The sequence below is a fragment of the Aquarana catesbeiana genome, linkage group LG07, assembly GCF_042186555.1.
Source record: "Aquarana catesbeiana isolate 2022-GZ linkage group LG07, ASM4218655v1, whole genome shotgun sequence".
Lineage (NCBI taxonomy): Eukaryota > Metazoa > Chordata > Amphibia > Anura > Ranidae > Aquarana > Aquarana catesbeiana.
The window spans coordinates 58396262-58421798 of record NC_133330.1 but is presented as its reverse complement, the minus strand read 5'-3'; the positions used below and the strand labels follow the sequence as shown (position 1 = coordinate 58421798).

General features: G+C 43.9%; 1 protein-coding gene across 2 annotated transcripts in view; it reads right to left on the bottom strand.

Moving 5' to 3' along the window:
- Positions 1 to 25537, bottom strand: part of LOC141103045 (monocarboxylate transporter 2-like) — a 112959-nt gene that overhangs the window by 63205 nt on the left and 24217 nt on the right. For both annotated transcript variants that reach the window (XM_073592201.1, XM_073592202.1), the window contains one exon: positions 18561 to 18806. In XM_073592201.1, the coding sequence (XP_073448302.1) occupies positions 18561 to 18777 (217 nt within the window). In that variant the 5' untranslated portion in view covers positions 18778 to 18806. The remainder of the gene's footprint in view (positions 1 to 18560; positions 18807 to 25537) is intronic.

Below are 25537 nucleotides of genomic sequence, written 5' to 3'. Positions count from 1 at the left end.
TCTATCATTGGTTTTTGGCAAGTACAGCCGGGATCAGGTCTCCCACGAGCATTGTGCGCTTGGTTAAAGCGCACAGGGAGAACTTGAGGGTATGGCATACCTTTTTTGTTTGGGAATCCTTTCACGGACGGGCTCTATGGATTTTAGGGCCCGTTAGCAATTTTGACATTTGAAATTATTACAGATACTGTTGGCTCTACGGGTTTTGGGGTTTTTTATTCCAGGGTCAGTGGAGTGCTGGACCATGGCCGTGGTCATGGCTTGAAGCGGGAGTTAGGAAGAATTTAGTGTTGCTGGAATTGTTTCTGGTGGGGCTGGCGGTGAAATTGTGGGGTGCTTCGTTCAGGGATCTGAAGGGGATGGAAGGAAGGGCTGGCGTTCGTTCAAAAGGCTGGTGAAGGGTCAGCTGGCCTGGCAGTTCGTTTACTGGTGTTGTATTTCAGGTGAGGCATAGGGAAGAGGGTGTGTCCACTCCTGCTGTGAATATGAAGTTAGCTGGTTTAGCTTTCCTATTCAAATTGCAAGGTCAACCTGATTTCACACAAGATTTTGGGGTGAGACGGGCGATTAAGAGTTACCGGCGATCGGTGGCCCGCAGGGATGCCAGGAGACCAGTAACCTTTGTCATGATGCGGGGTATGGTAGCATATTTGGGGGAGTGTGTTGATCTGAATACCAGGCCATCTTGTTCAAGGTGGCCCTTTTTGTTAGCGTTCTTTAGGGTGTTTCGGATAGAGGAGTTGGTCAGTCCTTAAAAAGGTTCGTGGGGGAATTGGGGGTCACGAGGTTATATGTGGAGATGACGGGTTGGCTTTATTTTTGCGTAGATCGAAGACCGATCAAATGGGTAAAAGGGAGGTCAGTACAGGTGCTCCAGTGCCAGGATCACTGCTGTGCCTCATGTAGATGGATCTACTGTATCGCGCTTTCATATTGTTGATGATTTTTTGTAAGAAAATGTTTACGGGCATTGGGGTGGGTAGAGAAGGAGTTTTCCTCTCATTCATTTTGGATAGGGGCTGCTACGGAGGCAGCCAGAAGTGGACTGGATGTGGATTCGGTAAAAGCGTATTGGGTGGTGGGAATCAAGGAGGTCCCAGACAGCAGTTCGGCCTCAACTTGTGGTTGGGTTGTGAAGTATTAGGGTGGGGAGGAGTTTGATGTTAGGCCCTGCGTGGTATGGAATACTATTTGGTCATGGTGTTGGGTTTGCTTTCTTATAATTTCAGAATCGGTGGCAGGAATGGTCTGGATAATGGGTCATTCCTAGGTGTTCTGGGGGGCCAGGAGGGGTGATGTTGGGTAAGAAGGCAGGCATATGGGTTTGTATAGATGGTAGGCTGTATTCGTGGTTGGGAGTCCCTGGGATGTTATGGGGTAGGATTGTTACTGAAGTGCATCGGTATGCAAAAAAGGGACAGGCTGCCCGACGTTTTTGCACGTGGGCGGCAACGGTTTGGGGGTGAGGTCCATGTTGGACATTACGTGGGACATCAAATTCGATGTGCGGCGGTTATTGAGGGATTTTCCTGGCATGGTCATTGTTTTGGTCGGACATGGTGGCTCGTACAACATGGCGGATGGCCAGGTCGGTGGAAAGGGTTAGTAGGGCCAGGAGAAAGATTAATAGGGATGTGAGCAAGTTCATGGTTAGGCATGGGGGATTGGCTATTAGGCATGTGGAATTGGAGTTTGAGAAAGGGAGATACCTGAGGGCAGATGGGGTGTATTTGCATGAGGTGGGTATTGACATGTGGGTGTTCGGATTACAAGAGGGTATTCAGAGAGCACTTCGGGTGTGGAGGGGCACCCATAGGTAAGGTGTTTCCTTTGGGTGCTGTGGCGGGTGTTGGTCTTTGCAGGGGAAGGAAGATATTTCAGAAGGAAGAGTTCAGGAACTATCGTTGCTATGGGTCCTGATGGTGGTTTCCAGCTAATGGAGATTAGCTGGAAAGTGTTAATGGGGGCACTGCGGTTAGTGGTTGTCTCTGAGCCAGCATGTCGGCTTGAGGCCTATTAATACACTTGGAGAGGTACCGCAGTGCAGTATTGTTTTTCCACAGATGGTTATGAAGTTCCTGCAAAGACCAACGCTAGGAGATTGATGGGTTGATTAACAGATGTTTCAATGTTTTATGTTAATTGGAATATATATATTTGTTTAAATAAATTAGGCTGCTACGGCCTTGTTAACTCCAACCTTGGTGTGGTCTCAATTAATACGGTAAGGTTAAGAGGTTGGGGTATATAAGTGGTGGTAGAGTTACCTCTGTTATACAACAGTCAAGAAAAGCCCGGAGCAAAGCAAATGAAATGACATAGGCGGAGGGCTTACATGACTGGGGAAACAGGGTAATAGTATCAGGAGAGGGAGTGTATCAGGTTGGTGCTGGGGGGAGGGGTTGGAGAGGAGATAAAAGGGAGGCCCCTCCCTATGAGTCATCACAGTTTAGGGAAAAGTTCCCGCCCACCCTCCCTTTGGCTTCATTGTTTTTGGCTGTTTTGTATTTCTTGCTTTTCATTTCGGACAGGTTCGTTGAATCCTGCAATGTCGTGGCAGTGGCGGGTGTTGGTCTTTGCAGGGGAAGGAAGATATTTCAGAAGGAAGAGTTCAGGAACTATCGTTGCTATGGGTCCTGATGGTGGTTTCCAGCTAATGGAGATTAGATGGAAAGTGTTAATGGGGGCACTGCGGTTAGTGGTTGTCTCTGAGCCAGCATGTCGGCTTGAGGCCTATTAATACACTTGGAGAGGTACCGCAGTGCAGTATTGTTTTTCCACAGATGGTTATGAAGTTCCTGCAAAGACCAACGCTAGGAGATTGATGGGTTGATTAACAGATGTTTCAATGTTTTATGTTAATTGGAATATATATATTTGTTTAAATAAATTAGGCTGCTACGGCCTTGTTAACTCCAACCTTGGTGTGGTCTCAATTAATACGGTAAGGTTAAGAGGTTGGGGTATATAAGTGGTGGTAGAGTTACCTCTGTTATACAACAGTCATGATTTTTGGCAAAAACATTGCATTTAATTGTAGGAAGAGCAGAAAATTACAGAAGAGGGATCTGAGAGCCATACGCTATTTATATTGATTTCCATTTTGGTCGGTATGAGCTTTAAGCCATAAATATCCACATTGGTGAAATCACAGATAAGCTATAGAAGATAATATGGCCACATGGGTCTTTTCTGATGACTTTGTGTAATTATATTCTCATTCATTCTGGTAATTCTCCTTTTAATCATGATGTAGTTTCCCTGCCTACGATCATTCTCAGCTCTTTCCATAACTCCCAGTGTCATTAACCCTAATATTAAAATACATTTTCCTACGTCTTCACATGAAAGGTATGCTTTAGTAAAATGTGAAATACTTCAATTGAAAGCATATCTAAAGCCAAGAACAAAAAATGTTATATATTGTAGCTCAACAGTCCTTATATGTGGTGTCTGCATTCGTTTTCTTTTTCAGGCTAAGAATAATTTCAGCAATTATAGAAAATACCTGTTGATCCTGCCAGAAGTCCAGTATCCCTGTAACTTCCTGTCACTTGAGCTGAAAGCAAAATCTTCCATCCACACACTCTGCAAAGATACAGTACAGCGAGCGCTTGTTGATACTTGAGTTGCTCTTTGAAAAGCGATCCGCGGTTGATCGCTTCTCAGAGAGCTGTGCAGGCACGACTTTTTTAACAGCTGAGGGGGCTTTTTAAATTGGAATACTACGCTGCAACTGTAAAAACCTAGTGTTTGGCTCTCAGTTGCGGTGTGGCTTTATTCACTTGAATGGGTCGCATTTGGCAGCATGGGTATCGTTTCCGAATCTCCACATAGCATCACAAACATGGGATGTGTACACCCCTATCCTGCTGCCTTTGCAGCATAAGGGGAGGAGGTAAAAACATGGCTCCATCACCTATTATTTCCACCCCCCCACCAACTGCAAATTGCCTAAGGCAGGCCATACATGGTTCAAGATTCGAATCGTGTATGGGCAGGCTGAATGTTACCAAGTTGATCGATTGATCAACTTGGGTGCAACCACCATGCTAGGTTTTACTAGCGATTATCGCTAGCGGCTGCTATAGCGGCTAGCAATAATCACTGTCTTCTCCTGACAGGGGAAGACAATGGCCTGGCAGGAAGAATTGCCGCATCAACCCTGTCTGTGTTAAAGAGGGAATCAAGCAAATTTCTTTCCTGCAACCCGCGGTTGCAGGAAAGAAATTTGCTCCGTGTATGGCCATCCTAAGTGAATGGGTATGGGGCAGTAGAGCGCAAAATGCATGCATTGGGGCTGATCTGAATAATGAAGTTTGCATGTATTAGAACTGGTCTGAAGGTGCAGGAACTGGAGCTCATCTGATGTCAAAATGTGAAATTTTGCAATAAAGGCCTTGTTCAGATGGGCTCTAGCACCCATCCCATGTGCAGGCTGCAGGGCCGCTGATAAGGCAGTACAGACAGTCCGATTGTACCGAGCCCGGCCCTATCCACTCAACACGGGGGGCCCCGGCACCTTTACAGTTAATTTCTGCAAAATAACAAACAGGGCTTTCTAAAGCCCTGTAGGAGCAGATATCTCAGTATGATCAGATGATTTGGAGGCTAGAGGAGAGATCTGGGGTCTAATAGACTCCAGATCTCTTCATAAAAAGGACCTGTCATGGCTCATTCTTTTATATGTTCAAAACCGGGACAGGGGAGGGGCCAGGGATAGGGTCAAGGGCAGGTAAAAGGGGCCCCAAAAGGTAGCCTGTACGGGGCCCCATGATTTCTAACAGCAGCTCTGGCAGGCTGCCTTTGTTTTGGCTCCTGCATCCGTCCCGAGCTGCATGCAGGCAATCTATAGAAGTGGATGCAGACGCAGCGGCTGCACAGATACAGCTGAATGTCAAAATCTGACAGCTGTGCAGGAGCAACTGCACAGCCCAGAATGCAGACGGTGTGCATACAGGGCTGTTCTAAAGCTCCTGTGTCCACACAGTAATCAACACATCAGATTTATGATTGATCTGTACTTCTGTTGTGCTTTTAATGGATTCAATCAAATATCAACTTTTATTTAACAAGATGAAGTTTTGATCCCCTTATGAACTTTGAGTCATACACAGACGAAGAATGTGGATGTGCACTTTGGATCTGAAGCAGGGAGGACATTAATGGCGCGTACACACAACCGGACTTTTCGGCATCAGAGGTCCGGCGGAACGAATCTGTCGGACAATTCGATCGTGTGTGGGCTTCATCAGACCTTTTCTGTCTAAAAATCTGACGGACCTTAGAAATAGAACAAGTTTCAAATCTTTCCGACTGACTCGATTCCTATCGAAAAAAACGTGCGTCTGTATGCTAGTCCGACAGACCGAAAACGACGCAAGGGCAGCTATTGGCTACTGGCTATGAATTTCCTTATTCTAGTCCAGTCGTACGTCATCACGGTCGAAACAATCGGACTTTGGTGTGATGGAACTCCGTTGAAAAGTCCTTCGGAGTACAGTCCGACGAGAAGTCCGGTCGTGTGTACGCGGCATTAGAGGAACATTAGTCTTTTGTTTTTTGGTCTCGGCAGTATAAATATTTGGTGTTTAGGTGGAGTTTCACTTTAAAGAGCCAAGTACATCAATTCACTCGCTCATAGAAAAATCATTAAAAAAATCATGATAAAAAATCAACACTACAGTATAAGGAAACACAGCTTGTTTCCACAGCAAAGGGTGGACCCATCGAATATTGATCTGATTTAGGTTGCTTTTTGTACATACTGTATGCACTTTATAGGTTCTTAATTGATAAATTAAAACTTTTAAATGCATTTTCTTTGAACGCCTCTTTCAGATCATATCCACATTCAGTTCGCTTTAGAGCATTTTATAGGAAGTGATTCAACCCTATAATGCTGCACTAGCGCACTGCATGTGGTTGCGGCATGGCCCTATTAAAATTAAAGTGGTTCTAAAAGCATGAGGATTCATACCGTAATGCATTCTCTGCATTAAAGTGATACTAAACACACACCGTTTAATATACATTATTACTTCTATTTCTGTATGTGGATGATGGCACTGTCATCATTTTAAAAAACAAAAAACATCTAAGTACCTTTTTCCTAATAGATATATACAGTTGTCACATGACCCAGCCTGCCTGCAGGGAAACATAAGCAGGAGGAGCTTCTAGTCCTCTGCTGCTGGTACCATGCTTAAAATAATTAAAAAAAAACAGCCTTTGGAATACAGAGTAAAAAAAAATAACAATAATAATAATAATAATAATAATATTGATAAAATATTTTAAATTGGCATACAAAAATATATTTGAAATCAAATCTTTAATATTTTGTGGAAATAACATGGTGTGGGTGGATTTCTTGAAGTCACAGGCTATGTCACACCCCTCCAGCCTACAGCTTAAAAATAAGAGGGAGGTGATTCGTAAAACTGTTCATTTAGACTCCTCTCTCTTTTTTTTTTCCCCTCTTTTCTTCCATTTGCCCTTTTTTCACACTCTTTTGGTATCAGGTTTTCATGTTTTTCTTGCTTTAATTTCAAGCTAAAATGTGTAAGGGAGAACACACACCAGAAGTAAACTGCGTTCTGGGTCTTCATCATTCGGTGTTAAGCCCCACATTTGCCTGTTTATGTGTTTATTTGTTAACCTGACTCATTTAAAGCAAGCAAGGATTTTTTGCAGCCTAACTTAACTATCCTCTACTGTGTGACTAAAATATTTAATAAAAACCATTTAAAATGAATAAGAGGGAGGTGAAGCCACCATTAAGCTACATGTAATATCCCGCCCCCATTGTGTTTAGCTGGTTAGTGGGCTGTCATTTACCACTGTGTATACACCCACATGTGTGACTCTATAGTCACATGAGCTGCTCAGATGTGATAGGGAGAAAATGCTCAGCATAGAAACTCACTGAAAACTGAGCATGTGCAGAGTTCCAACCACAGCCGTAAAATCCCTAGCTGAATTGGGGACACAGAAGGTGGAGATAGAGACCGACTAAGCATGAACATTATGTAAAACACCATTTATCGATTTTTGGGTTTAGGGACATTTTAAGGTAGAAAATCTTCCATAATCAACTTCCATACCTCCCACCCTCAATACTTACTTGAGTTCTACCTCGATCCAGTGCTGTGCCCAAGAGCAGTAGCACTGGCCTCTCTCTCACAGGACACAGAGACATTGGCTCCTGCTGCTGTCAAATCCTGTGTGGGGGCGGGGGGTGGTTGCACACAGCACAGCTTGGAAACAGCATGTAAATAGGTGCAGTTAGCTACTCTGCCATTAGGTGGCTCTGTCCCAGAAAAGTGTGTGGTAACAGAAAATAGTGTAATCAGGTGCTAGGTCCATTTTAGCTAAAGCCCTCCTGTAGTAATGTCATGAGTGAGTCAGTGGGAATATATATGCCAGATTGGGAGGAGCCTAGAGCAGATGGGGCATAGGAGCTAGATACCGCATATTGTGCAAATGTAGTCACCTAGTTCAGGGGCCCTGGACAAGGCGAGATAGTCGTCGGCTGTAGTCATCCTGTTTTTTATGGTGGTCAAGGCTAGAACAAGTTGCAAAGGGCCTTTCAGGCCAGGCCAAGTGTTCTCTGAAGTGAGTATATCCCCCTGGAGGGCCTGGAATAAGAGTACTGAAGCTAGAGGTGCAGCTACAGAGGCCCTGTCTCTGGAACAACAAGTAGGGAGCCATGAGCTAGACACAGATAGCCTAAGGCAAGTCAGATCCCTCTGAGTGGGTGCTGGTGACCCTGGGAAGGAAAAAACTGTAAAAGGGAAGATGAAACGCTGTATGCTTCTTTCATTAGAGACTGCTGCTGATCATCCACTATATGTGATCAACAAAGAACTGTCAAATGACCCCGGATAGCATGTCTATGTGATATGACTTTAATGTGCCATCTTGTGAAGTAACACCAGTAAAGTGCGCCAACTATACTTCTTTGTGTGGACATTCTTTTTCTTTGAAATATAAAAGCTAATGGCCAGTGATGTCTTTGGAAGGTCTCTGGCAAGAAGTGGGCGCAGTATGGTTAAGGGCTATAAGTAAGTGGGTGGTTGTTCCAAAGATCAACCATTCATAAGCCCCCCTACAAGCAGCTTCTATGGGGGCATTCAGAGGAGAGGACAGCGCCAGGGAGGGACCCCAAAAGAGGAGGTTCAAGGCCACTCTGTGCAATAACACAGAGCAGGTAAGTATAGCATGTTTATTATTTTAATTATATTCACATATATAAAACCACAGCTCGCCCCGTTCTTGCCCCCCCCAGATGCCATCTAAAAGAGGAAGAAGACACAACATCACTTTACAGCATTTTTTTCAAAAGCGTTTGCGCAGTACTGTACTTTAAAGAGGTTGTAAACATTGGTGTTTTTTTATGTTTTTTTTTTAAACAACACCTGGCAGTGACCGGCCCCCCAGTCCCCCCCCCCCCGTTCCCCCATTTTACTTACCTGAGCCCTGGAACCTGACCCACCGGGGACACGCTCTCCCTCTGCCTGGGGTTCTCAGCTCTTGATTGGATAGGTTGATAGCAGTGCAGCCATTGGCTCCCACTGCTTTCAATCAAATCCAAGGATGCGGGCACCGGGGGGCGGGGCCGAGTCATACATTTGGCGGCTACGAACCCCGAACGCTAGACTCGCGAGCACGCTCACAAGGTAACCCCTCTGGGAAGCGCTTCCCCTAGGGGGTTATCTGATGCGGGGAGGAGCCGCGAGAGGCGCCGGGGGTCCCCAGAAGAGTAGGTTCGGGGCCACTCTGTGCAAAAATGAGCTGCACAGTGGAGGTAAGTATGATATGTTTGTTATTTAAAAAAAAAAAACAAAAAACAAAAAAACAAACCCTTACAATCATTTTAAAGCAGGCCATGACTCAAAAGCAAAAGTACTCATCTTCCTTCCCACCCCTACCCCAACACTTATTTTTTTTTTTACAGGGAGCAGGTACCTATTTCTGATAGGTACCTACTCTGACATCCTCAATTCTCACCTAGGCAAGAATTATGACATTCATCCTGCCCGCAGCCTCCTGGGGCACGATACACATCCCAGGAGGCTGCAGGACCAGTCTTACTGCGCTGTGAGATCTCATGCATATGCAATGAGGAGCAGACTGTTATTCCTCAGGAAGTTACAGCCAGCTTCCAAACCCACAGCGGTGAAAAACTACAATGGTGATAAAAATCGGCTGCGGGAAGACTTCCTATTTTTTATATATATATATTTTTTTAAGTTGAAGTTCCTCTTTAAAAATGTATCTGGAATTTTGCTTTAAAGCAGTACTCCTCTTATAATTTCAGAGATTATATAAAGCTCTTGCTCCGGGGGATCGCCCAAATGGCGCTCGGTGAGAGTGCAAGTTGTTGGTATGAGAAATATTTTGCTTCAAAAATATTTTATCTTCTTTACAGAAATGAAATGTCACAGCTCAGCTCCACTGAGCACAAGAAGGGCCAGTGTGTGGAGCTGAATTTTTTTTTTCATTATGTGCGGTAATCCCTTTAAATGGATTAGCCTCCTCTATATCCACAATTACTTCCAGCTGTGCAAACATACACAATGCAAGCCGCTGATTAACTTTCCACCAACCAGAGGCGCGCTGCGTCTGCTGGAACTTTTCCACTAACATTACCACTAATCAATCCGACTGCTTGATACCTGTGTAATGTATATAGCGTCAATTAATTATTTATGCTTACAAATTAATTAAGAACTGTAAATCTGACCGCTGAGATAATAGTTTAGTTTGGAAAACTCATGTGAGACTGCTTACTGGGGAAAATGCGCCTGCCTACAGAAGATCTTGGGAAAGGAAGTTTTTGTTTTAAGGATTGCAGGCTCCATTTGAAAGTGCTAGCTGCCTGGCTGTTACTTTGGCTTCCCAAACTTCTAGGGGCCCATTCCCACCACATCTATTGCATTAATTGATGTGTGCTGACATTCATCTGTTTTACATATGGTGTTGACGTACATTTTTTAACACATTGCACTGATGTGCTGGCTATTTTTCCCCCTTAACTTGTGTTGCAGCACGGTATGCCTGTTGTAATCAATGCATTTCAGCTTGTCATTGCATTGGGTCTGCATTAAGCAACACAGCTCATCAAACGTGGAGTGAATGGGCAGTATGTAGTCAAATATACAGACTGGGAAAGTCAAACCCCTTATCTGCATACGTAACCCCACTACGACCAGTCAACTAGAGTTGCCACCTCATTCCTTTAAACCCGAACACATATTGATTACACAGGTTCTGTGGCTGATTAAGGTGGTAATTAAACTCACTTGGTGCCTTATCTGCAATAAAATAAGCCTCAGAATCTGTGTCATTTATATGGGTTCGGGTTTAAAAGGATGAGGTGGCAACCCTACAGTCAACACATAGGTGCGACAGCACAAAGATGGGTTTTAACGCCCACGTGCTGCACATATGTGTCATTGGGTGGTCTTTGTTTATGTGCTGAGAACTCGGTCACTGCTCATTCCCTGCACATAGACCAAGCTGTCAGACAGTGCTCGGTCTGGACTAAAGATTGGCAGCCGGCAGGACCAGCTTATGACCTTGTGATCCCTGTGACAGTGAGCACATGACACTGATCCTTCCCATCCCCTGGGCATTCAGAACTGTTTAAAGGGATACCAGGGCAGGCAGGAAGGGTGTTAATCAGCACGGTTATGCATCTTGGTGCTATGCCATTCATTCTGAATTGAGCTCCATTGCCCCTGGGTTCCATTGCCCCATAATGTGCAGTAACATTGCAAGGCAGAGGCGTAACTAGAACCTTCAGGGCCCCGGTGCAAGAAACCATGATGGGCCCCCCTGCCCCCCTTCCATCCGAGCCCCAGGCTTCCAATTTTGGGAGGATGCCCATGGACATCCTTCCCAAAACCGTGCTTCCCGCATGACCCCTGGGACGTGCATCCAGCGCAATCACAGCGGCCCTTTACCTTGTGATCAGCTGATCACATGTAAACAGACTTGCCGGTTATCCACATCCCTTTCCTCACACACTGTATCTGTGTTAGGAAAGGACTGCCGTTAACTGTCAAGAATGTCAGTAAATTGTTTACACTGATAATCGGTTCCCCAATCATCAGTGCCATCTATCAGTGCCCATCAGTCCTGCCTATCAGTGCTCATCAATGCCGCCTATCAGTGCCCATCACTTCCACCTACAAGCGTTACCTATCAGTGCTCATTAATGCCACCTATTAGTACTATCAGTGCCACCTATCAGTACTCTTCAATTCTGCCCATCAAAGCCCATCAATACTGCCTGAGTTCTGCCTATCAATACCACCTATCAGTGACCATCAATGCCACCTATAAGTGCAGCCTATCAGTGCACATTAGTGCCTCCTATCAGTGCTGCCTATCAGTGCTCATCAATGTGGCCTATCAGTGCTCATCACTGCCCATCAGTACCACCTATCAGTGCCCATAAATGCCTCCTATCAGTGCCCATCAGTGCCTTTTATCAGTGTCCATCAATGCCTCCTATCAGAGCCCATCTGTGCCTTTTATCAGTGCCTCCTATCAGTACCCATAAATGACTCCTATCAGTGCCTCTATCAGTGCCCACCAGTGCCTTCTATCAGTGCTCATCAGTGTCGTCTATCAGTGCTCATCAGTGCCGTCTATCAGTGCTCATAAGTGCCTTCTATTAGTGCCCATCAGTGCCTTTTATCATTGCCTCCTATCAGTGCCCATTAGTGCCTTCTATCAGTGCCCATTAGTGCTTTTTTTATCAGTGCCTCCTATCAGTGCCCATAAATGCCTCCTATCAGTGCCCATTAGTGCCTTTTATCAGTGCCTTCTATCAGTGCCCATCAATGCCTTTTATCAGTGCTCATCAGTGCCTTCTATCAGTGCCTCCTATCAGTGCCCATTAGTGCCTACTCTCATAGTGCCTTTTATCAGTGCCTCCTATCAGTGCCCATAAATGCCTCCTATCAGTGCCCATTTGTGCCTTTTATCAGTGCCCATCAGTGCCTTCTATAAGTGCCTATTAGTGCCTTCTATCAATGCTCATCAGTGCCTTCTATTAGTGCCCATCAGTGCCTTTTATCAGTGCCTCCTATCAGTGCCCATAAATGCCTCCTATCAGTGCCCATCAGTGCTCATCAGTGCCTTCTATTAGTGCCAATCAGTGCCTTTTATCAGTGCCTCCTATCAGTGCCCATTAGTGCCTTCTATCAGTGCCCATTAGTGCCTTCTATCAGTGCCTTTTATCAGTGCCTCCTATCAGTGCCCATAAATGCCTCCTATCAGTGCCCATTAGTGCCTTCTATCAGTGCCCATCAGTGCCTTCTATCAGTGCCGTCGATCAGTACTCATCAGTGCCTTCTACAAGTGCTCATTAGTGCCTTCTATCAGTGCCCGTCAGTGCCTTCTATCAGTGCCTTCTATCAGTGCTCATCAGTGCCTTCTATCAGTGCCCATCAGTGCCTTCTATCAGTGCCTTCTATCAGTGCTCATCAGTGCCCATCAGTGCCTTCTATCAGTGCCCATCAGTGCCTTCTATCAGTGCTCATCGGTGCCTTCTGTCAGTGCTCATCAGTGCCATCTATCAGTGCCTTCTATCAATGCTCATCAGTGCCTTCTATCAGTGCTCATCAGTGCCTACTACCAGTGCCCATCAGTGCCTTCTATCAGTGCCGTCTATCAGTGCTTATCAGTGCCCATCAGTGCCTTCTATCAGAGCCCATCAGTGCCTTCTATGAGAGCCCATCAGTGCCTTCTATCAGAGCCCATCAGTGCCTTCTATCAGTGCCTTCTATCAGAGCCCATCAGTGCCTTCTATCAGAGCCCATCAGTGCCTTCTATCAGAGCCCATCAGTGCCCATCAGTGCCTTCTATCAGTGCCCATCAGTGCCTTCTATTAGTGCCTTCTATCAGTGTTCATCAGTGCCTTCTATCAGTGCCCATCAGTGCCTTCTATCAGTGCCTTCTATCAGTGCCTTCTATCAGAGCCCATCAGTGCCTTCTATCAGTGCCTTCTATCAGAGCCCATCAGTGCCTTCTATCAGAGCCCATCAGTGCCTTCTATCAGAGCCCATCAGTGCCCATCAGTGCCTTCTATCAGTGCCCATCAGTGCCTTCTATTAGTGCCTTCTATCAGTGTTCATCAGTGCCTTCTATCAGTGCCCATCAGTGCCTTCTATCAGTGCCTTCTATCAGTGCCCATCGGTGCCTTCTATCAGTGCTCATTAGTGCCGTCTATCAGTGCTTATCAGTGCCCATCAGTGCCTTCTATCAGTGCTCATCAGTGCCCATCGGTGCCTTCTATCAGTGCTCATCAGTGCCCATCAGTGCCTTCTATCAGTGCCCATCAGTATCTCTATCAGTGCCCATCAGTGCGTTCTATCAGTGCTCATCAGTGCCCATCGGTGCCTTCTATCAGTGCTCATCAGTGCCCATCAGTGCCTTCTATCAGTGCCCATCAGTATCTCTATCAGTGCCCATCAGTGCCTTCTATCAGTGCCCATCAGTGCCTTCTATCAGTGCCCATCAGTGCCTTCTATCAGTGCCCATCAGTGCCTTCTATCAGAGCCCATCAGTGCCTTCTATCAATGCCTTCTATCAGTGCCCATCAGTGCCTTCTATCAGTGCCCACTATCAGTGCCCATCAGTGCCTTCTATCAGTTCCATCAGTGCCCATCGGTACCTTCTATCAGTGCTCATCAGTGCCCATCAGTGCCTTCTATCAGTGCCCATCAGTGCCTTCTATCAGTGCTCATCAGTGCCTTCTATCAGTGCTCATCAGTGCCTTCTATCAGTGCTCATCAGTGCCTTCTATCAGTGCTCATCAGTGCCCATCGGTGCCTTCTATCAGTGCTCATCAGTGCCCATCAGTGCCTTCTATCAGTGCCCATCAGTATCTCTATCAGTGCCCATCAGTGCCTTCTATCAGTGCCCATCAGTGCCTTCTATCAGTGCTTATCAGTGCTTATCAGTGCCCATCAGTGCCTTCTATCAGAGCCCATCAGTGCCTTCTATCAATGCCTTCTATCAGTGCCCATTAGTGCCTTCTATCAGTGCCCACTATCAGTGCCCATCAGTGCCTTCTATCAGTTCCATCAGTGCCCATCGGTACCTTCTATCAGTGCTCATCAGTGCCCATCAGTGCCTTCTATCAGTGCCCATCAGTGCCTTCTATCAGTGCTCATCAGTGCCTTCTATCAGTGCTCATCAGTGCCTTCTATCAGTGCCCATAAGTGCCTTCTATCAGTGCCTTCTATCAGTGCTCATCAGTGCCTATCAGTGCCTTCTATCAGTGCCTTCTATCAGTGCTCATCAGTGCCATCTATCAGTGCTCATCAGTGCCTTCTATCAGTGCCCATCAGTGCCTTCTATCAGTGCTCATCAGTGCCTTCTATCAGTGCCCATCAGTGCCTTCTATCAGTGCTCATCAGTGCCTTCTATCAGTGCCTTCTATCAGTGCTCATCAGTGCCCATCAGTGCCTTCTATCAGTGCTCATCAGTGCCTTCTATCAGTGCCCATCAGTGCCTTCTATCAGTGCCCATCAGTGCCCATCGGTGCCTTCTATCAGTGCTCATCAGTGCCCATCAGTGCCTTCTATCAGTGCCCATCAGTGCCTTCTATCAGTGCCCATCAGTGCCTTCTATCAGTGCTCATCAGTGCCCATCGGTGCCTTCTATCAGTGCTCATCAGTGCCCATCAGTGCCTTCTATCAGTGCCCATCAGTGCCTTCTATCAGTGCTTATCAGTGCCCATCAGTGCCTTCTATCAGAGCCCATCAGTGCCTTCTATCAATGCCTTCTATCAGTGCCCATCAGTGCCTTCTATCAGTTCCATCAGTGCCCATCGGTACCTTCTATCAGTGCTCATCAGTGCCCATCAGTGCCTTCTATCAGTGCCCATCAGTGCCTTCTATCAGTGCCCATAAGTGCCTTCTATCAGTGCCCATCAGTGCCTTCTATCAGTGCCCATCAGTGCCTTCTATCAGTGCTCATCAGTGCCCATCAGTGCCTTCTATCAGTGCCTTCTATCAGTGCCCATCAGTGCCTTCTATCAGTGCCTTCTATTAGTGCTCATCAGTGCCTTCCAACAGTGCTCATCAGTGAATGCTATTCATTTACATCAGTGCCGTCTGCCTTCTCAGGACAGCACGGCTCTGAGCGGAGATTGTGTGTCATGGAACAGTAGCACAGAGACACCGGCGGCATTAATGTTCTATTTTCCCGTCCATCCTCTCTGGCACGGGATGAGAGAGGACACACAGCTGATCTCACTGCTCCCCCTTCTCCCCCCTCCCCTGTGTGCTCTGCGGGCAGTCAAGTGTGAAGCTAAGGAGCTCACATTTCCCGCGGAGCACACAGAAGAGGAGGGGGGAGAAGAGGGAGCAGTGAGATCAGCTGTGTGTCCTCTCTCATCCCGTGCCAGAGAGGATGGACGGGCAAATAGAACATTATTGCCGCCAGAGTCTCTGTGCTACTGTTCCATGACACACGATCTCCGCTCAGAGCCGTGTGTGAAGAGCAAACCCGCTGGGCCCCCCACAGTGGCGAAATGCCGGTCCCAGTCGCAAGTGCGACTGTTGCGACCCTGGTAATTCCGCCACTGCTGCAAGGGTTAATTGGTTGTTTAGGCCTAGGAGCATAGAAAAGAAGATTTACGTACACAATCTTCTGCACTGCTAGACCGGTCCCCGCAGCTTCTTTTCCCCATACTACAGAGTTCCAAGTTCCTGATGTCATCAAGACCAATGCATTGGACGTGATGACGCTGAGGGACCGTCCACCGCAGCAGCATGGGAGAGCGCCGTCTGCCAGGAGAGTGGTGGATCAAGTAAAGAAAAGTGCTTTTACTCACCCCTAGATAAAATGAGTATTTACCCCTTGCAGTGCCGGCTCAGTTTACAAAAGTTGGGCTTTAACAAAATGCATGTTAATATATGACATAATAATACATTAAAATGGGCTCTCAAGAAACAGCAACTGTCCACTTAAAGCGTAAATAAACTTTAATAATGAACTTTTCATATTTGCTCCATTTGGAACTGTTAAGTATACTATTGGAAACTGTTTGTTAAATCTTTTCATTAACTGCAAAAAAAAATACCTGCTGATCCTGGCAGAAATCTATTGAACTTATCCTGGCCTAGGATGACAATGCTGCTCCTCTTTAGATACAGTACAGTGAGGGAGCATTGTCAGCATAGGACAGGAAGCGTGCTATTTGCAGGATAACCAGTTGAAAATAAAGATAATAATTCAATGCAAATATCTATTAACTCGAAAGTGTCAAGAAGAACACAACAGGATGCCAGGGCGTGAAAGGGTCCTAAAAGGAACGTGCAAAAAAAAAAAAAAAAAAAAAATTACTTGGCAACTTTAACATGAATGCAGAAAGCAACTGCTTTTCTACATGGTCTCACAAAGTTCTTCAACATTTTATCCAGTTTTATGTATTCCTTTAAATTGACGTTTTTTTAAACTTGCTTTGTTAACAGTGTGTACATTTGTCATAACCTGTTAATACAAGGTCAGTGTTTTCCTTTTGGTTTGCAGGAACAGACATGACGAAATCCGATAAGCCAGTCAAACGTCTTTTGGAATTCTGTGTAGAATACATAATAATAAAAAGAGAATGCAGTGTACTAAATACAGGACAGTGTAAGCCAGGGAGTGGTCAACTTACATATTAGAGGTCCTAATTATGACCCTTGGCATTACCATAGGATTATACATAATATTTAGTGAACATAACAGTGCAGAATGCTGTCAGAGACTGCAGGCATGCACCAGAAGATGGTACAAGACTGTGGGCATGCTACAAGAGATGATCATAGATTATGGGAGTGCTACAAAAGATGGTCATAGACTATGGGCATGCTACAAGAGATGGTCATAGACTACAGGCATGCTACAAGAGATGGTCATAGATTATGGGGATGCTACAAAAGATGGCCATAGACTATGGGCATGCTACAAGAGATGGTCAAAGACTACAGACATGTTACAAGAGATGAAGAAAGACTACAGGCATGCTACATGAGATGGTCAAGGACTACAAGCATGCTACAAGAGATGGTCCAAAACTACAGGCCTGCTACATAGGATGGTCCTAGACTATGGGCATGCTATAAGAGATGGTCAGACTACAGACAAGCTTTTGGAGTTTTGACAATGAATACATGCTTCAAGACCTATATTGGAAACACCTTAATTAAACTGCTAATGGTTACCTCTATTAAAGTCCCTTTACAAATCAGTGCTTCCACATGTGTGCTCCCCGCAGCACCATAAAAATGACCTTTTACTCACCAAACCATTTAACTACTGGAAACCAGTCTATAAAACATTTTTCTTTCACTGGCCTAAGTAAGCACCTAGGTAAGGAAAACACAGATTACTGTCTACAGGGTCCCCCCCATGGCTGCAAAATAATTTCTGCCCCAGGCCACGGGTTGGGCCCCAGAGTTATAACAGATGCACAATACTATTATGGTAAACACCTACAGATCTCACATGTTTCAATAGGGAAGGAGGGGGGGGGGTAAATAACCTGAGTGGAGCTCAATGTTGAAAGTGTTGGAAAAGCAACAGCAAGTTATATAAACTGAACTAAAATACATGGATTATACCTATCTATCCAGCAGGTGGCACTGCGGTGTTATAGTGTGTATTCTATGGTAATGTGATCACAGGATGTTCTGTTTATGTTCAGTGCATGTACTTGTATATTTCTGCTTCCTGTTCATGTCTCTCTGTGCTGTAAGACATGTAATATATTTCTCCATGAAAGTAAAGCCATATTACTGCATCCAAGAAGCTTCCAGCGCTTATTGCAATACTCTGCACAAATAGAAAGGTCGTTTACAATACAAAACAAGAAGCCGCTGCGTACAAAACACCATTTTGGGTACATATAAGTGCATATGTATATCACAATTGTTTTAGTGTTTAATAAAAGTTGGTAGATCGATGAGCTTTTTTTTCCTATTTTTTGTTGAGGTTTTACATGCATCCGCGCACTTAAAAAAAACTGAAGGATCATCTGATTGCATTGACATTAAAATTGGCCTCTGCTTTATATGCTGTTATATGTGGATTCAATATATTTTTTTTTAAGCTTTTCAGGTTATGAGTTTACAATACAAGTCTCCATTAATACCACCTGTTCCCCAACAACAGTCAGCAATTACTATTGTTGTGTTGATCCTCTGGCTTGAATAGTCATGAGTCACTGGTGCAGAACCAATATGCAAATAAAGAAAATCTTAAGATGTCCATACATGTGCCAAGTAAACCATGATGAAGCTTTCAATTCTGAATCGAAATAGTGTAGTAATCAAATACATAAAATGGTGGTTCTGATTGACTGCAAGGGATTGAAATTGTTCTATTTGAACCTGATTAAAAAATCTGTCTGCTTTTGATAAAATTGCTGTAGAGTTTTTCGATTTAAGATTGGATCTTTCAACAAATTGTATTGAAACTGTCAAAGATGAAGTATTAGTTCTGGGTGGAGTTGACCTTTACATAAACTTTTATGTTTGAAGTGTACTTACCTCCAGCATACATGCAGGCAAGCAGCAGAGAGGAAATCCAAGCTATTTCACTCTTTGAGGCCCCAAAATACTCCTGGATTTCCTTGAAGAACACTGTCACAGCTTTACAGAAGGAATAGGAGAACCCCATGGATATGAAAGCCCCAACAACGACCATCCATCCCCAGCCTCCATCTGGTGGGGTGTAACCCAAGTCTGTTCCCACTGCTGGAGCCATTCTTTATTCAGGACACACCTCTCATAGACCTAGAAGATAATAGAAAATCGTTTGTAAATGCACAGTTCAGTCTCCATACATAGAAACATAGAAGGGCAGCGGCAGAAAAAGTCCAAGTGGTCCATCAAGACTTCCTTCTTCCTGTTGGTGATCTCTCTAGTGATAACTAAAGATGTATATACTGGTATTAGGACCTCCTTCCTGCTATAGATAGCTCTAAATAAAGATCTATATAGGGTAATAATCAGGACCTCCTTCCTCCTGCTAGTAGTCCCTCTAGTGATAAATAAAGATCTACTGTATATAGGAGACTCAAGACTTCCTTCCTCCTGCTGGTAGTGATAAATAAAGATCAATATAGGGGATTTAGGGCTTCCTTCCTCCTGCTGGTGATCCCTCTAGTGATACCTAAAGATCTAAATAGGGGACTAAGAACCTCCTTCTTCCTGCTGATGGTCCCTCTAAATAAAGGTCTATATAAAGGGATTCAAGACTTCCTTCCTCCTGCTGGTGATCCGTCTAGTGAAAAATAAAGATCTATATAGATAAATCAGGACCTCCTTCCTTCTTCTGGTGATCTCAGCATTGACTCTGTGCATTGAAAGTAACTGGTAACCTAAAAAGCCCATTCCCAGGTTTGTACCAGGGTGCAAAGTACAGTTTTGAGATAGTGATAAAGCACCCAAAGTTAAAAAAACATTTCGCTTTGCTGTGTTCACCCACCACCCTGTTTGTCTATCAAAGCATTTGGAAATAAATGCATATATCTGACAGCTCCTTCCTCATTAAAGCAGCCAATCAGGCTTGAACAGCACTATGTGGGGAAGTAGAGATGTAATTAATCTGTGTAAATTCCAACAGGGAGATTAGACTCTAGGGCTGTGTGTGTAAGTATGTATTAGGTTCAATAACTCCTGTCACTTTCGCCTGAGTTGGCACCCAAGCTGCCATATACAGCAGTGTGAAAAGTCCTATTCCGGAACATGGCCAGGAATTTCTCTAGTGCTGAAATGTGCCAGAAAATAGGTAGATGTAATCAAGTACGTATTAGGTTCAATAAAGTCCTGCCCTTTTCATCATCTTAATGTCAATAATCCTATCAACGAACATTGATAAGCCAGTTCTGCAGGACAGGATGCTGTTTGTCATACTGAAGATTTCCAGTATAATTAGTACAGCTCTACACAATACTATCTAAGGGGCTTTTCTTGGACATGTAAAAAAACGACTTTATACTGGCTCATTGTGAACTTTTTGCATCTATCTTTGTATACTAAGGCTCCATTCACACTAGCGCGTTTTTTGATGCATTTTGCATTTTGCAGAAATGCATGGGAATTTTTTAACATGGGTTCCTATGGAACATGTTCACATCAATGCTTTTTTGTATCTCTGCGTTTTTGTAAAGGGTCGGGGACTTTTTTTCATGCAAAAAGCAGCGTTTTGCATGTAATGGATTTCAATGGACAAGCATCAAAAACGCAAGTGCACCGTTTTTGCAGCGTTTTTGCAGCGTTTTTGGTGCGTTTTTGGTGCGTTATTGCCGTTTTTTTTTTTTTTTTGTAATTTTTTTTTAAGACTGTAAAAAAAAATTAAAAAAAAAAAAAACGCAAATCGCGGCAAAAACGCGGCAAAAACGCTACAAAAACGCTGCTCAAAAACGTGCCAAGCATGAAAAAAAAACCTCCAAAAACGCTCAAAAGCAACATGCATAGGTGTGAATCGAGCCTAAGTTTGACTACAATCTCATTGAACAGCTATAGATCTACTGTACTTAGTCAGGCAATTTAGGCTTGGTTCACATCTATGCATTTTTTAATGCGTTTTTGAAGAAACACACTAACAATTTATCATGGTTTCCTATGGATGTAGTTCACATCTGTGCATTTTATGGAAAGGGCCAGGGACTTTTTTTCTGGTTTTTGGTTCCATAGACTTCAGTGGATCAATAACTTGTATAGAAAAATGTGAAATGCACCTGGAGTATGTAAACTACAACCTGCATAGGTGTGAACCAGGCCATAAAGTACATTCATGCAGATTTTGTATATCATTGTCCTTTTCGTCTCTTTAGACTAACATCTGTATTCAGTTTTGTAAGCTACAATAAGTATTTTTGCATTTTATTTTACATTTATTATTATGCCACAAGCTTCTTTAAAATAGAGTTTCCATATGAATATTATAATTTCAAGTCATCGTATCCTTTCAGTTGATTATTATACATTTTTATTTTTTGGAATTTAAAGAAACTTTTAAAGCGAAAACTTCCTCTTTTACACACTAAAAATATCCAAAGCCCGTGTGAAGATTTGGCAAATTAAAGGGGAACTTCACCCCCTTTCTGATGATTTTTTGTGGTTTGATGGGTTATCCTCAATTCACAATACTTGCATGTCTAATGAACCCAGTATTGTCCTGCTGTGGTCTTCCATCTTCCTCTGTGACATCATTGGGAGCCAGCTGTCATTTCCGGTTCTTGCAGCTGGACCCCGATGAAAGGTGCACCCTCCAGAGTGTGTCCCTGCTTCTGCAACCTCTGGGGATAAGTGACATGCATATCCCAGGATGCATAGGAGCAGGGACACATAATTCTCATCTAGACAAAAATGTAGGCAGGGGGTAGGGGGACTGGAAAAAAAAAAAAGATAAAAGTCATCTTTTTGTAATTGTGGAGAGGGAAGGAATCCAATGAGGCAAAGTGTTTCTGGTGAATAATGGTCCGCATTAAAGAGGAAGTAAACTTCCTCTGCAAACTTTTACCTATAGGTAAGCCTATAATAAGACTTACCTATAGGTAGTGAAAATATCTCTTAAACCTGTACAGTTTAGGAGATATTTCCAGTGCATGCAGCCAGTGACATCACTGGTGCATGCAATCTGAAGGAACGGCCCACATGTGCTGTTCCTTCCGAGCCCGTGCCGTGAACGGCGGCTCCCACGCGCATGCATGGGAGTGATGTCATTGCGGCTCCGGCCAATCACAGCGCCAGAGCCCGCAAATTCGGAAGACACTCCTTTAAGAGCATTGGGCGGAAGTGACGTTTGACATCTATGGAGCCATCTTTCCCTCACTCGGCAACCAGCCAAGCAGGGAAGAAGACCCGATCGTCTCCGCCGGCGGCTCCAGTAAGTGGCAGAGACTACCGGAGAGCGGCAGGGGGGCCTCTCCCGCCCCCGACAAAAGTGATTTTGCGGCGAATCCGCCGCAGAGACCACTTTTATGTGAAATCAGACCGCTCACTGAAGCTAGCTGCTGCCATAACAACGATATTCCTCTTCAAAGTACCGACGTATATCGTCATGAGCCGGTAAGTATTTCATAATGAGCTAGTAGGGATGCCTACTAGTTTATTATGCCTTTGTCTTATAGGTTCTTTTTTTTTTATAGAGGTTTACAACCTCTTAAGGGTCGGTTCATACCACAATTTCTGCATTCCGGAAGCGTTTTGTGTTTTTGCTGCCTTCTGGTGCATTTTTGATAGCATCTTGCTATGAGGGCATCTGAGCTGCAGCTCCATGTGTCCATTCAGACACAGTTCGGCCCCCCTCTCTCACCTCATTGGCTTACTGAGTTTGATAAACAGCAGCGGGAGCCAATGGTGCCGCTGCTGTGTCTCAGCCAATCAGGAGGGAGAGTCCCAGATGCTGAGGCATTCGTGCACATCGCTGAATTAAGATGAGGATCAGTTAAACATTAGGGGGGGGCTGCTGCACACAGAAGGAATAAAATGCGTTAAGATAAAAAAAAACTTCTGACTTTAGAACTACTTTAACCTATAGCAGCCTCCTTTCCCATAAGGCAAGCAGACCTACTGGTACTAGGTTACCCCCAGGACTTATACACAATGCTATAGTGCCTGGCCACCACTCCAGGGCATGTGTGAACTGAGCAAAGCAAACAGGCACTGCGGTTGGCAGACAGGCAGAGTGGTTCAATGACAGTCCAGGTAAAAGGCAGGCAGAGTTCAGAGAATAGTCGTTATCCGATCCAAGGTCATACACCGGGAAATCCCATCTAGCAGAGAATGGCAGACAAACAGGCAGCTTGATCAGGTATTACACACTCTATTACAAGCATGACTGAGACTGCAAGTTTGGAAGGCTTATATCAAGTAGGGTCTCCACTCAGAGACTGGCCACATCAATCACCTTGCAGGTGGACAGACAAGGAGAAGGCCACAGCCACAGCCAGGATGCTGGAACCAGCAGCTATGATGGAGAAGGAACGCACACGCTTCTGACAAGGGTGGTTAAGCTGTGGATTGCTTTCCCATATGAGGCAGTAATGGCAAAAATAATAATGATAACATTGAAAGAATTACTTATAACTATGAACAGGTATAATTACTAGGGGATAATATGCAGACATTTTTATCCTGGGAACCTATCAGATTTCCTTTGGGCAGAGGGGAAGGGGTTGTAAAAAGTTTTCTGCCTATGTGGCAAAATTGCCAGCTGTTGCCTTCCTGAGGACAAAAACCATGGGAGTGGCTGAACCTGATGGACACAAGTCTTTTTTTCAACCTATTAACTATGTAATAATATTTAATATGTAATATGTAACTTGCATACACGTCAGGAAGTTATTGTAACTGAATTCATAGGAAGCTTCAGCACTACCGAGGAAAGACATTTCCTGTGAGTAATCCCACTGCAGACAACCAGCACTCCAACACACAAGTAATGTAAATACGTCAAAGATCCCAAGTTCTGTAAAAATAAAGGACCTTTTATAGACTTTCCTCTAGAATTCGTATTTTGGATTTTATTGTTTAATCCAGTTGCAATACTGTTCAACCATTCATCACATGTAAGACTGAAGTGTAAATCCACTTAAACTTTTTTTTTTTTTGGATAGACTGGGCGGGGCTAGAACACCCTATTAGATTACTACTATTCAGGATTCCATTAGAAAGATTTCCCTTTATTTCCTGTTTTTAACACAGAGGATAGATAGATAGATAGATAGATAGATAGATAGATAGATAGATAGATAGATATTTTTTATTTTTTTTTAGGTAAAGCAAGAGAAGATTTAAAGAGAAGATCTACATTTTGTATTTATTTCTGTGTCCCTGATACAGGTTTTCTCCCACTTTCTGTCATGTGAAACCATAGTCACTGTGACAGTAATTAAGGAGAAGCTCTCTCATACTAGTCCTACAGGTATTAAGCAATTGCAAACAAGCGATTCTTTATCAACTGGAATATCAAACAATACAACACATAAGGCATCGATTGAAAATTCGATCTATCAAAGCAAATAATTGAATCAATCTCTATTAAGATCAGCTCTTTAACACAAAGGCAGATATTAGTATTGGTAGCCATACATTTGATAAGTAATCAATTTCTTTTTTGATCAATCTCATCTGATAGGAAATATTGATCTGTAGTCGACAACCTATTCGGTCAATATGACACACATAGGGAAGTCGATTTCAATCAATAGTTAAGATATGATCATAAATGATTAATCACATCTCTGTTTCCATCATGTAATCTTATCATCTGAGTGATTAAAATATGACCATATTTATGAACAAAGTACCGCAGTGCTGCGGATCAATGCAAAATTATTCATATTTTCCTCTTTGGCCAATTGGCTCAGTCAAATTCAATCTAAATCAAGTCAAAATCAATTGGAAAGGAAGTTATGGCTAATCGATTTTTTGCATATTTGATCATTTCCATCAAATTGCACTTTGATCCAATAATAAAAATTAACCATGTGTGCCCACCAAATGACTCATCAGAAACAATCAACAAAACTCTGCCATGTCTATTCATCTTGCTAGGATCAGCATTGAGTGAGAGCTCAGTAAATCTCTCCAATTGAGGGTTTGGGGGTTATGATTTTTTTATTTTGATTTGATCATTTTAGTTGCATCAAATGATTGATTGACAGGTGAGCTCCAGGATATGCAAATTTTGCCTAGATACAAGAGTCATGTGTATTTTTCTATGAGTCTTTGTGTGCTTTGTGTATTTCCTCAAGATCTGTGCAGTAATCCAGGGTGAGACTTTCCCTCTGTGCAGGAGCTTCCTGTGATAAAGACCGGTCACTGCTGCTCTCTCTCCTTGTGCAGAGTGACGGGTCTTGTCCCCGCCCCCTCCTGTAGTTTTCTGCAGGCAGACTGTAGTGGGTGGAGCCTGCTGGGTCCCTCCCACAGCTCTGCTCTCTGCAGAGGTTATGTACACAACAATGATGATGTCACTTCTACTTTTACAAAGTAATATCTGAGTGCGCAAAGACAATTGGTGCACACAAAGTGGAATTTATTCTTGTTATTTGTTCTTGTGCCTGGAGTTCAGCGTAAATGATCATTCTGATACATGTGCGGCCATCTTAACAAGAGCCCCTGATAGCAGTAAAAGCCCAACAGGGGTTCTAATCCTTCACCCTTTTATCTAAAACTAAAAGAAAAAAAAACTGGTTTGGCAGGACATTTAATGGCTAAGAAGGCTTTGGAAAAATATACTTGTTCCCCATAAGCGATAGTTTACCCTATAAAAGCTGACTCTTGTGAAACTCTGGCTGGAAATAAATAGAGATTCATGTGTACATGAGCCACTCTGTATTTAGTTTCAATGTGCCTTCCAAGTGCTTGTGCCGAGTCGTATCAGAGTTGAATCCGCTGTGACCACACTGCAGCTTAGCCTGCCCCGCACTCCTGCTGATCTGGTCACATTACACACTGATCCACATTACAGCTGCCTGTCACATGTCCAGTAAAAAAAAGCTTCCAATAAAACG